Here is a 13,204-nt window from a genome sequence, read left to right as displayed (position 1 = left end):
GGCATTTCAGTAGAGAAAAGAGCCTCAATCATGGAGGCATCACACTGAGCAGAGGGCGGGCATATGTGGGAGCTTGTGGGGTTGGGGAGGTACAGGGGTGCTTCCCAGCAATTTAGGCTTGCCTCAGAAACAAAGGCAGGCTGTTTACTGAGTCCTGTTGTCTGGCAATTAGATGGATTCTTCTAAATGAGCAGAAAAGAAGTGGTACAGATTTCCCCAAAATTGAGTGTTTGTGGGCTTATGCTTGCAACTCTTCTTAAGGTTTATATTAGGAGCCTTAAATTTGCCTTCTCACCTAGAAGAAGAAAGCAAGGTCCAAAATTTCCCTCATTGTCTCACCTCTTAGAAGAAGCATGCAGTCGTCGTAATTGTGCATTCATCTATCTATTTAAGATAACACAGGAAATTAACAGTGCATTTTCAAGAAAAGCTGATTACCATCTGTTATTAGTAATCATCTAAAACCATCACTGATTGTCAGCATTACCAGTGGTCAGAGACACACTCGACAAGGGGAAAACATCCATTATTCAGAATTTACTGTCCCTTATCCACTCCCTTAAAAGAGCCATCAATTAAAATTAAGTGATTTTGGAATATATCATTCAAAGTACACTGTTCTGCCCTATCCCCAAAATGTTACACTATTTTCCCCCAAATGTGGAGTGTTGAATATTAAGTCATACTTCTTCTGAGACTCAGTGGAGACATGTAAGTTTTATATCCAGGGCAGCCAACTCTCTCTGAGTCTCTTCAGAACCCGGCTTCTTACACTCAATGAGGGCTTGATGCAGGACTCACCTCATGGCTATCATTCTCATTCTTATCTTAAATACAGCACGGTTTCACATCAGCCCCCATAGCATCAAACAAGTAGATTATAAAACCCAATGATAGCTAGTGGCATTTCACAATGACTTGCAGGTTTTTTAACCAAATATTTATCAACCACTGTAGCAATAGTGGTTGACCCATTACCTGAATTTTAAAAGCTGATATTTGGGAGTCTGGTCAAAGGAAATTACAGCAGTTCAATAATTTCAAGGGTTTTAGGAAATTAGTTTAATAGTCTTAAAGGTTTTTTCTAGAAAAAGAGGACATTTTTCTTATAAATGTGCAGCTTAGGATTGGCAAGTTAGGGATTTTAAAGTGTGCTAAGTAATAAAACTCACTGCTAGTTTGGAACACAATACTCAGTAGAATGTGATACTCATCATATCATTTCCCTTATACTAGAGGGCTTCCGCTGGCCTATATGTAGGAAGACAGGAAGTTCTCATGGTGGTAACTACAGTAGGGAAGAGTATTCAATATAATAATGAACAACAAAATTGATCTTAGCCAGTTTTCTGGCAACCTGTATATCTCAGGAAGTGAAGCGAAGCAAAGTAAAAGGTGCTCAGTCGTGTCCAACTCTTTGCAACTCTGTGAACTGTAGCCACCAGGCTCTTTTGTCCATGGAATTCTCCGGGCAGAAATACCAGAGTGTGGAACTAATAAGTGAAGAAGCATATGAGAAATACATAAAATCTATTGAGAGAAAATGGAACCCCTAAATAAACTAGTTTGAAACAACTTAATCTAGCATAGTTGTCTTAAAATTAGGGGTGGATATGTATTTAAAAGCAACTTTTAGGAAAAGAAACCACTTGTAACAATGTTTCCTGAAGAAAATACCCCTTAACTTCCTAATAACTTCAGAGAAACACTGCATCTTTTTGACAGCACCCTATGATTTTTAGGCTAGGTGCCAGTTACAATATTCAAAACTCCTGAAATTATCTGTGGTAAAACTAGTTATAAAAATTATGTAATTCAAGGATAACACAGTTATCTTAAGCCTTATATAATTTTGTAACTTGCTTACAGCCATCCCTGGATTTGGGTCAGAATTATCTTCCCACTAGAAATAACTGGCAGGAGAGAAAAGTTTGTTTGTTGTATAGCATCCAGTAAAGAATATTACTATCTTAATTTTGCAATACACTGTGTTTGCTGGTGCTATTTTTACACAGTGAAGCAACAGCCTTGCAGGAGAATAAGAAACAATTTAATAATAAAATATTTCAACTTCTTAATTTAAAAAAAATACTGGAGTGGGTTGCCATTTCCTCCTCCATTTGGTACAATTTTATGTGCGAGGATGAGAATAGTATTGTTGGAAAAAGTCTTTGTAAGTATTATCTTTTCTCTGCTTTTATTAGGAAGGCTCGTCTTTGACCCCTTCAATATTTACTGAAATAGCTTGAGTTATGGGGAAATCCAGTTCAAAATTTGCCATTGTACATGCATTTCTGACTTTGAATAGCAAAATGGTAACTAACCTTCGTCGGTAGTTGGAGCCCTGGAGATGGCTTAAATATGAAAGGTGTAACATTTGAAAAGATGTTTGTCTGGCAGGTTAGGTTTTAGTCTACCTGTTTTCTGACCACTCCATTTCAGGCATTCAGTTCTCTGCTAATGACCAAGTCCTGTGATGATTTTAAAAGTGGCCAGAGAGCAGCAGCAAAAACTCTGAACTACTGTCCTGGGGATGCCTAACATGCTTCACTTGTGACATTGAGAACCCATGTGTGCTTAGAAAGTAGACAGCTCCAAGGCTTACAGAAGCTTTTTATTAAAGGCCCAAGAGTGGAGACAGTTTGACAGCTTAGAACAAAAAGGAAAATCATCTAGAAACTGCTGGGGCAGAAGCCATAGTGCAAAGAGGTGCTGACGGACAGGACGGTCAGCTTGGCATTCAGAGTTGTGTGTGTGAAGAAGCAAGAGGGACATGTATGGAAACAGCTCTACAGAGTACATTAGTTCATACTCCTTTTTCTGTCTTTCTCAATAGATTATTTTTTGAGCAGTTTTAGGTTCACAGTAAAATCGAGCAGAAAATACAGAGATTTCCCATATACCTCTGTCTCCAGCCTTCCCTGACCATAGCCTATCCCACAATCATCCCTGACCAGAGTGGTACATTTGATGAACATCATACTCACCAAAATCTGTAGTTCACATTTGGGTTCACTCATGGTGTTCTGCATTCTCTGCAATTAGACAAATGTTTAATGACATGTAACTAGCCATGTAGCCTGGCGTGCTGCAGTCCATGGGATCCCAAAGAGCTGGACGCGACTGAAGAACAACTGCCCGTACAGTATCATATGGAATAGTTTCACCTGTACGAGTCCTTTTGTCTTTTGGCCTCATTGTGCCCCCTTTCAAACAGTAAATATGCTAGGCCTTTGTCATCTCTGAGGGTCACATTGTAAGACTTTCATGGATCACTAGAATTTAAATACCACTAAAACCATCCTTTGTCCTCATAAAATGCAATAGATTGTTACTGAGATTTTCAAGACAATCTTTCAGATTACCAAGAATATTTCAATATAAGATTGATTTATAAATCACTGTTTTCTTAGAACTTTTCATTTTGGGAAATCATTTTTCACAAAACATACACATAACATGCGTCAGTATTATATGCATTTAACTGAGTGACAGGCACACTCCAGGCACAGGTGGGGCTGATGCAGCTAGCCCAATGACATCTACTTACAGTAGTTTCCAGCCCATGAAATTTATATCTTTGCCTAAGCAGAATCAGAGTTTACTAGATGTCATGGACCTTCAAGGTGATTCTTAAGTGTTAACTCCCTGTAACATACAAGTGCTGTAATTTCTTCCTTTGTATATCATAATATTTGTACCACTTAACCCATTCAGCCTTGTATCACAGATATCTTTATTTCCTCTGTATCATTATTCTGCAAATTACAGAACATGGTTCAGATTGGGACTTGAAATTCCCTTGACAGGCTCTGACATTTATTCAGCAGTTCAGTAGAATTACACTGATGAGACCTTTTCATTGTCTTCACAGTGCTTTTGCATTATGTACACATTTGCTTTGTGTGAATAGTATCACATTGTAGATACTTTTTTTTCTCAGTTTACCATGTGATGAAATTCATGTTTGTATAGGTAAATACCTCATTATTTTTAATGTCTGCATAATATTCTATAAGGTGGATGTTACCTACTTTATTTGACCACTGATAGACATATTGGAAGCCTTTAAATGTTTGCTACTGCAGATAGTGCTACAGTGTATGTCTTCTCACACTTGTGCAGATACATCAGAAAGATGGCTACTTAGAAATAAAGCTGCTGGGTCAGAGGGTATGTGCCTTCCAGAAGCACAAGGTCTGTTTCTACCAGTAGTGTATGAAAGTACCTACTTAAATGTATGACATTTCTTTATGTCTGCTTTACACATTATCAACTTTTAAAATTTTTGAGTCTTACACACAAAATGTTCTCACTTTACATTCCCCTGTTTAATAGTGAGGTTAAATGTCTTTTCATATGTTGGCTGTTTGTATTTCTTCTCCAGGAATTGTCCAGTCATATCTCTTTGCCAAGTTTTCTATTAGGTTGTCTTTTTCTAAGTGATTTGTGTTATTATTTTAAAATAGATTCTGGATATTAATCCTTTTCACATACAGCGCAAGGAGTTTTTCCTAGTTTGTCACTTGTCCATTAGCTTTCTTGATGGTATTATTTATTTGTAGCTTAGTGTTTAGGTCAATAAATTTTTGGAATTTTAATGTATGACTTCTCAATTACAAGGGCCTTCCCAATCCTAAGATTACAAAAATTTTTCTTTTAATAGCCTTACTTATTTTTAATCTTTTATTTGGACTTCATTTGAAATTTGATAAAAGATAGTGATATAATTTTAATTTTTCCCTCTTCTAAGCACTATTAAAACCTTTCCCATTGACTTGAAATGTCAGTTATAAAGTTCTGTATATAGTTGGTTTAATTTTTATTCTTGTCCTCCATGATTTTATTCAATCACATTATCTCTCATATATGAACTTTAGAGTCATCTTGTGGGTTTTATTTAAAAAATTATTTAATCTTGTTGGGAGTTTTGTTTGGATTGCATTTAATTTACGGATTACTCGAGGGAAAATGTTTTTAATATTGAATCTCCCATTGGAGTCCTGTAATGTATTTATTCAGGATGGTTTTGTTCTCTTGTAAAGTATTATAACTTTTTCATTTAGATTCTGTACCTTTTTTCTCCTCGTATCTCTTAGTTTTTATTGCCATCATGAATAGGACCCATTTGTCTATTATATTTCATATTGAATTCTGCCACAGTAATGTATGTTTATTTCTGACTACTTATCAGTCTTTAATAGTTTGTCAGTTGATTTGTTAGGTTTTCTGAGTGTATAGTTATATCATCTGCAGAAACGATAGCAAGTTCTAATTTTTGTTCCCCTCATTTAGTCTTCATTTCTCTTTATTGTCTTGCTCAGTTATTAGGGATCTCCAGGACATTATTTTAGAGTAGCAATAATAAAAGTTCTCCTTCTTTTGTTCTTAGCTTTAAGAGGAACACTTTTGTATATTTTAACAGTAAGTTTGATGCTTGCTGTGGGTATCTGATAGTCATCTTGTCTAATTAAGAAATTTTTCTATTTCTCTGTATTTAGTTTTTATCAAAACTCAGTATTATACTTTTTGACATCTGTTTAAATAATATTTTCTTGCAATCTTTTAATGAAGTGAATTATCTTAATTTTCTGTTGTACCATTCTTGGGTTCTTGAGATAAACACTATTTGGTTGTAATACACTGGTTTTAATATGCTCAGCCCTAAATTTGGTTTTATTTAGAATGTTTGAATCTGTATTTATAAGCAAAATAAGCCTATCCTTTTTTTTTTTCTTATGTTTCTCCTTGCTATGTAGTATTTACATACTTCGGAACTAGGTGTACCTTGAAGATATGAAAACATTCACTTGTAAAACTATCTGAGCCTGATGGCTTGAAAGATGGCATTTTGACTGCCTGTTCAAATAATTTTGATTATATTCAAGGGCTATTAATATCCCATTTTTCTGATCTTGAGCACATTACTAATTTGATTAAATCTCAGTTTTCTCCCCAGCTTCTGTTTTATTTTATTGAGAAATAGTTAACATACATCACTGTATATGTTTAAGGTGTATGGCATGATGGTTTGATATACACATATTATGAAGATTACTAAAGTAGGTTTAGTTAATATCCATCATCTCATGTAGATAAAAAGGAAAAAAACATGTTGTGATGAGAACTCTTAGGCTTTACTCTCCTAGCTGTCTTATGTCATACAGCAGTATAGTTAACATATTGTATATTACAGACCTAGTACATATTTATAAGCGGAAATTAAATTCCACATGTAAGTGAGATCTTACAGTATTTGTCTTTTTCTGACTTCTTTTAACCTGCCTTCAAAGTCCATCCAACGTCGTTCCAAATGGTAGGACTTCTTTGTTTTTTTATGGCTGAATAATGTTCCATTATATGTGTAAATGTGTATGTGTATAGATATGATATGTATATGTGTATAAAGATATATATCTCACATCTTCTCTATCCGTTCATTCCATGATGGACATAGGTTGTTTCTGTCTTAGCTGTTGTGAACAGTGCTGCTGTGAATGGGGGAGGAGGGTGCAGATAACTTTTCAAGTTAGTGTTTTCCTTTCCTTTGGATACATTCCCCAAAGTGGAATTACTAGGCTATATGTTACTTGTAGTTTTAGTTTTTTAGGACTCTATACTGTTTCCCACAGTGGCTGTACCAGTTTACAGTGTATGCTGGCAACAGTGCACAAGGGTTTTCTTTTCTCCACATCCATGCCATCATTTGTTAGGTTTTGTTGGTGATGGATGTTCTAAGAGGTATGAGGTGCTCTTTCATTGTGGTGTTAATCTGCAGTTCCCTAATGACTGTCAGCATCTTTTTCGTGGACCTTTTAGCTGCTAAAAGGTCATGGACCTTTCGTGTATGTTCTTTGGAAAAATGTCTATTAAGGTCCTTTGTCCAATTTTAAATTGAGGTTTTTTTCCCCCAGGTTGTATGAGTTCTTTATATATTTTGGATATTAACTCCTTATCAGATTCATGGCTTTCAAATATTCTTTCCCATCCCATAGGTTGTCTTTTTACTTTGTTTCTTTAGCTGTGCAGAAACTTTTTAGTTTAATGCAGACCCCCACTTTGTTGTTATTGTTTGTGCTTTAGCTATGATTTCCAAAAATCAGTACCAAGACCCATGTCAAGGAACTTTCTTCTGGGAGTTTCATACTTCCAGGTTTTACATTTAAGCCTTTGATTCATTTAGAGTTCATTTTACGAGTGATTAAAATAGGGATCTGGTTTCATTCTTTTACATGTGAGTATCCCGTTTTCCCAACACCATACTGAAGAGACTGTCTTGTCTCCATTGAGTGTTTTTGGTTCCCTTGTCAAATATTAGTTTATGTGTCTGGGTTAATTTCTGGGCTGTCGATTATGTTCTGTTGGTCTATTTGTCTTTTTATGCCACTGCCATACTAGGTTTTTTTAAGTCTCTTTTTATATTGAAGTATCATGTGAAGAGTTGACTCATTGGAAAAGACTCTGATGCTGGGAGGGATTGGGGGCAAGAGGAGAAGGGGATGACAGAGGATGAGATGGCTGGATGGCATCATCGACTCGATGGACAGGGAGGCCTGACGTGCTACAATTCATGGGGTCGCAAAGAGTCGGACACGACTGAGCGACTGATCTGATCTGATCTGATCAATATAGTTGATTTACACTGTCATGTTAGTTTCAGATGTACAGCACAGTGATTCAGTTATATATATGTATATATTATTTTACAGATTTTTTCCTTATAGGTTATTACAAAATATTGAGTATAATTCCCTGTGCCAATACAGTACGTCCTTATTGGTTATCTGTTTTATGTATAGTAGTGTGTATATGTTAAGCCCAACCTCCTAATTTATCCCCCTCCTCCCTTCTTCCCCTTTGCTAACTATAAGTGTTTTCTGTGTCTGTGGGTCTATTTCTGTTTTTTAAACAAGTTTATTTTAATCTTTTTTTTTTTTTTCAGATTCCACATATAAACAATATCATATGATCTTTGTCTTTCTTTGTCTGACTTATTTCACCTTAGCATGAAAATCTCTAGGTCATCCAGGTTGCTGCAAATGGATGGCATCATTTCATCGTTTTCGTGACTGACTAATACTCCATTATATACATGCACCACATCTTATTTATCTGTTGATGGACATTTAGGTTGTTTCTGTGTCTTGGCTGTTGAAACAGTGCTGCAGTGAACATCAGGGTGCGTGTATCTTTTCAAGTTTTGTTTTCCCTGGATTGGGAAAGCCCAGGAGTGGGATTGCTGGATCATATGATAATTCTATTTTTAGTTCTTAAAGGAAATTTCATACTGTCCTCCATAATGGTCATACCACTTTACATTCCCACCAACAATATAGGAGAGTTTGCTTTTCTCTGCACTCTCTCCTGCATTTATTGTTTGTAGACTTTTTGATGATGGCCATTCTGACTGGTTTGAGGTGATACCTTATTGTAGTTTTGATTTGCATTTCTTTGAGATGTTGAGGATCTTTTCATGTGTGTTTTGGTCATCTGTATATCTTGAGAAATGTCTAGATCTTCTGCCCATTTTTTGATGGGTTGTCTTTTTTGGGTTTTTTTGAGCTGTGTAAGCTCTTGGTATATTTTGGAGATTAATTCCTTGTTGGTTGCTTCTTTTGCAAAGATTTTCTCCCATTCTGTGGGTTGTCTTTTCAATTTATCATTTCCTTTGCTCTGCAAAAGCTTTTTAATTAGGTCCCTTTTGTTTGTTTTTAATTTTCATTACTCTAGGAGATAGATCCAAAAGGATACTGCTGCAATTTATTTTAAAGTGTGTTTTGCCTGTTTTTCCTCTAGGAATTACACAGTGTACAGTCTTATCTTTAGGTCTTTAGCCAATTTCGAGTTTACTTTTGTGTGTGGTGTTAGAGAATGTCCTGATTTCATTCTTTTACATGTAGCTGTCCATCTTTCCCAGCACCACTTATTGCAGAGACTCTTCTCCATTGTATATTCTTGCCTCCTTTGTCATAGATTAATTGTCTATGGGAGTACAATACTGTTTTAATTACTATAGCTTTAGTATAACTTGGAATCAGGAAATACAGTACCATTGCTTTGTTGTTTTCTCAGGTTTGTTTGGCTATTTGGGTCTTTTGTAGTTCCATGTAAGTTTCAAGAGTGTTTTTTCTATTTCTATAAAAACTACCATTGGAATTTTGATAAGAATTGCATTGTATTACATACATGGCTTTGAGAAGTATTAACATAATTAATCCTTCCAATCATGAACATAGAGATTACCTTTCCATTTCTTTTTTTCATTTTGGCCATGTTGCCTGGCTTGTAGGATCTTAATTCCCTGACCAGGGATCAAACCCATGTAGTTACTGTAATCCTTGCATAGTGGGGCTATAAACTCCATATTAACAGAGAGAGAAGATACAAAGTGGGATTCCCATGTGGCTCAGTGGTAGAAGAATCCGCCTGTCAATGCAGGAGACGCTGGTTTGATCCCTGAGTTGGGAAGAGCCCCTGGAGTAGGAAATGGCAACCCACTCCAGTATCCATGCCTGGTGAATCCCACGGACAAAGGAGCCTAGCAAGCTACATACAGTCCATGGAGCCACAGAGTCAGACGTGAGTGAGCAACTGAGCGTGCATGCAAGATACAAAGTGAATGGTCCAACTACTGTTGACATCAGCTCTGTCTGCCACACTCATTGGTCAGTGTGAGGACTGGAGTTTTTCCTCTCAGCAGACCTACACATGGGTGAGGATGCGCCACCTCTGATGTCCCAGGGAGCCATGGTGTAGACCATACGTATGCATCTTGGACATGTGTGCCCCACCTGGAGCTTGTTCTCCATGTTGAGAGTGCTTATTTATGTTAATTATGGACGATTTTTAACTTGAATGGAAAGATGACGTTTTTTAAAAGTCATTTGAAGAATCAAGATCATAACGTATAAAGCTAAGGATCACATGATTCATCTCAAGAACATTCTCTGAGGTTTTTTGGTTTTAAACAAATACTTAGAAGTTGTGTCTCTGTCCTTTTGAAAGAAGTATAAAATCTGAGATAAATATATAAAAGTAGAAAATAGAGACTTGTTGCATTCTCATCAACAGGCAGAATATGGTTTTTTTCCGGGCTTTATACTTAAAAATCCTTCATCTGATATTTAAAATGTATTTATGTTGAGTCATTTCTTTCTCTTTTGCTGGTAAACCAGAAGATCATGAAATGATTCTGCAGAGGCAGTAGCATTACGTTCAGTTTCTTTTTTTGTATATATCAGATAAGAGACTTGCAAATGGAAGTATGTCCGCCTCACATCCTTTGTATGGTGATGGCAGTGATGTTTGCCTTTTTGTGACTGTTGCAACATTTATTAATTCATAAACCCACTTCCAAAGAACCTAAGGGCTTTTTGGCGAAAGGTGACTATAGTAAAAACGATGTTAGATTTTGACAGGCTACTTTTGTTTTTACACATTTCTTTTCTTTTTCGTATTTCAAAACTGCTAGTATTTCAAGAGTGTTGGGGGGGGTAGAGGGATGCACAAAAGTTAATGCACATATTTGGAGTTAGGATTTTTGAATCTTTAGGAAGGGAAAATAAAATTTTGAAGTTCAGGTGAGCTTAAGTCTCTATATCCTCCTCTCTGAACCAGCACTTCTGGTTGGTAAAAAGCTCACAGATCTGAGACAAAAGCAGCTTCAGAGGTTGACTTCGGTAAACTGTAATAAAATAGAAGAGGAAAAAAAAGACAGCAGTTCCAGAGATTCACCTGTTTTCCCGTGGATTAAGGGACCCTGTACACCTTCTATCCCCTCTTTAACTCACTGTCATCCGTTCAGCAGAGCTTCGTATATAACCAGTTGGTATCAGTAGAAAGAGCGCTTCTGTTAAACCTAAGGAAAAGTCTCATAAAAAACTCTTTTCAGAAGTTTTCACAGTACTTAAGCATTTAAGGGAATGTTTGTCTTATCATGGAGCTTCCCTGGTGACTCAGATGGTAAGAATTTGCCTGCAATGCAGGAGACCAGGGTTTGATCTAGAGAGTGAAAGTGGAGAAGGATAAGGACCCTGGAGTGCTGGAATTATATATGCCTGACAGTTTGCAATACTAGCCAATAGCAAGGTTTTGGTTGTATTTATTTTTTTCTAGCTCTTACTATATTCTGCTGATGCTAAGTTGCTTCAGTCGTGTCCCACTCTCTGTGACCCCATAGGCGGCAGCCCACCAGGCTTCCCGGTTCTTGGGATTCTCCAGGCAAGAACACTGGAGTGGGTTACCATTTCCTTCTCCAGTGCATGAAAGTGAAAAGTGAAAGTCAAGTCACTCAGTTGTGTCCGACTCCCAGCGACCCCATGGACTGCAGCCCGCCAGGCTCCTCCATCCATGGGATTTTCTAGGCAAAAGTACTGGAGTGGGGTGCCATTGCCTTCTCCATACTATATTCTACTTTTATTATTAATATGGGGGAAGTTATCTCATTGTTATGATGTTACTTACTATATATATTATTAAACATTTTGTATATTTTTAATATATACTGTTAAATATATTGGTCTTCCCTGGTGGCTCAGATGGTAAAGAATCTGCCCGCCATGCAGAAGACCCAGGTTCGATCCCTGGGTTGGAAAGATCCCCTGGAGGAGGAAATGGGCAACCCACTCCAGTTAAATATTATGTTACCTTTACCAGTGGATTCTTTTTCCAGAGCAATAATGAAATTTCACAGTATGAAAATGGAAGAAATCAACAAAATTATTCGTGACCTTTGGCGAAGTACCTATCGTGGACAAGGTAATTAACATGGTGTAACATGAATGCTCTTTCTAAAGCCCTGTGTCAAGCTCTTGCTTCATATGACCTCTCATCATGCCAGTATTGCCTCTAGACCCCTTTCTGAACATCTCTTTCAGATTTTCTAAGAATTCTTATCTTGACAATATCTTTTAGAAAGAAAAAAATGCAAAGTTTTCTATTCCAAAGCCTGACAGGACTTACAAATTTGGCTATGATACACATTATATTTAGCTGATGACATAATAGGTTCTGTTAAAGTGCAGATAGGGATAAGCTGAAATGAGATAAGAAGAAGAAGAACACCATTAGGAGGAAATTCTTAATAGGGGAACTAAGAAAAGGGCACAGCTGAGAGCAACGGTTGGTTGGGTATCTGGCTGCTTCTGACCAGGGATTCTCATAACCAGGGAAAAGTTTCCAAACCACCCAGTGTTTCCCCTGGGAATGTCAGCCTCGCATGTTGCTTATAACGTTCTTTGATAAGGTTTGCAAATGACAAAAGGCTGCAGAGTATAGGTTCCTAAAATCTTCTTCTTTCTGTATCAGATATTGAGTACATAGAAATTCGATCAGATGCCGATGAAAATGTATCAGCCTCTGATAAAAGGAGGAATTACAACTACCGAGTGGTGATGCTAAAGGGAGACACAGCCTTGGATATGAGAGGGCGTTGCAGCGCCGGACAAAAGGCAGGTATTTTCACGAACGTAAAACCACTTGTACACAGAAAATTGACGGAGAAATGATTGTCAGTGCAGAGGAAGCACCCAAGGTGCCCTTGAATGGTGGGAAGCTCCTTATAGCATCATTGCTGCCACATGAAGTGAACCGGGCTCAGTTACTCTCATTATACTCTCAATTCTAACCAGCATTTCCTGCAACATTATGTAAAGTAGGCTTTTAGAAGGGCCTGAAACAGTCTGACAGGATAGCCTAAATGTAGAGCAAAAAGCTGAAGGCCATTCATTGTTTCATGGCATTCCTTATGAGAATAAGGTTGTTTGATCATCAGTTATAGACCCACACTAATTTATGTGCCACCAAGAGAGAAAAAATTCAACAGTAATTCTAAGCTGCATCTTGATTTCAGAGAAGTCAAAGGATAAGGAACGGTATGTTTTACAGTCAGTGACATACAGTATTAGCAAACCAGACCCTAGATTGAGCCACATGAGGCATTACAGTAACTAAGAGTCTCTCGCCATAGGACTGAGTCCCCACCACCACTCCCCAGCCTAGCCTTGGGGCCTGGGGACCGTGTGAAAGCGGGCCTGCCAGAGTCAAAGGCTGTGAAAGCCACAGGGCCTCTGCCCCCACCACCACAGGGACTCAGTGCTGGGCCAGGCCACCTGGCTCTGCAGGGAGCTCTGAGGAAGCTGAGGTTGGATGCATAGAGGACTCATATCAACAAGTTGGGAAGTAGGACCTGCATCCTTGGGAACGG

At 37.6% G+C, this 13,204-nt stretch overlaps 1 protein-coding gene across 1 annotated transcript in view; it reads left to right on the top strand.

Moving 5' to 3' along the window:
• RAD50 (RAD50 double strand break repair protein) overlaps positions 1–13,204 on the top strand; it is a 109,442-nt gene that overhangs the window by 93,053 nt on the left and 3,185 nt on the right. The window contains exons 22-23 of the mRNA XM_070793195.1: positions 11,672–11,757; positions 12,307–12,449. Of these exons, the coding sequence (XP_070649296.1) occupies positions 11,672–11,757; positions 12,307–12,449 (229 nt within the window). The remainder of the gene's footprint in view (positions 1–11,671; positions 11,758–12,306; positions 12,450–13,204) is intronic.

Source organism: Bos indicus, chromosome 7, assembly GCF_029378745.1.
Source record: "Bos indicus isolate NIAB-ARS_2022 breed Sahiwal x Tharparkar chromosome 7, NIAB-ARS_B.indTharparkar_mat_pri_1.0, whole genome shotgun sequence".
Classification (NCBI taxonomy): domain Eukaryota; kingdom Metazoa; phylum Chordata; class Mammalia; order Artiodactyla; family Bovidae; genus Bos; species Bos indicus.
Note: the sequence above shows the minus strand (reverse complement) of the source record. Positions and strands in the feature narration are given on the sequence as shown.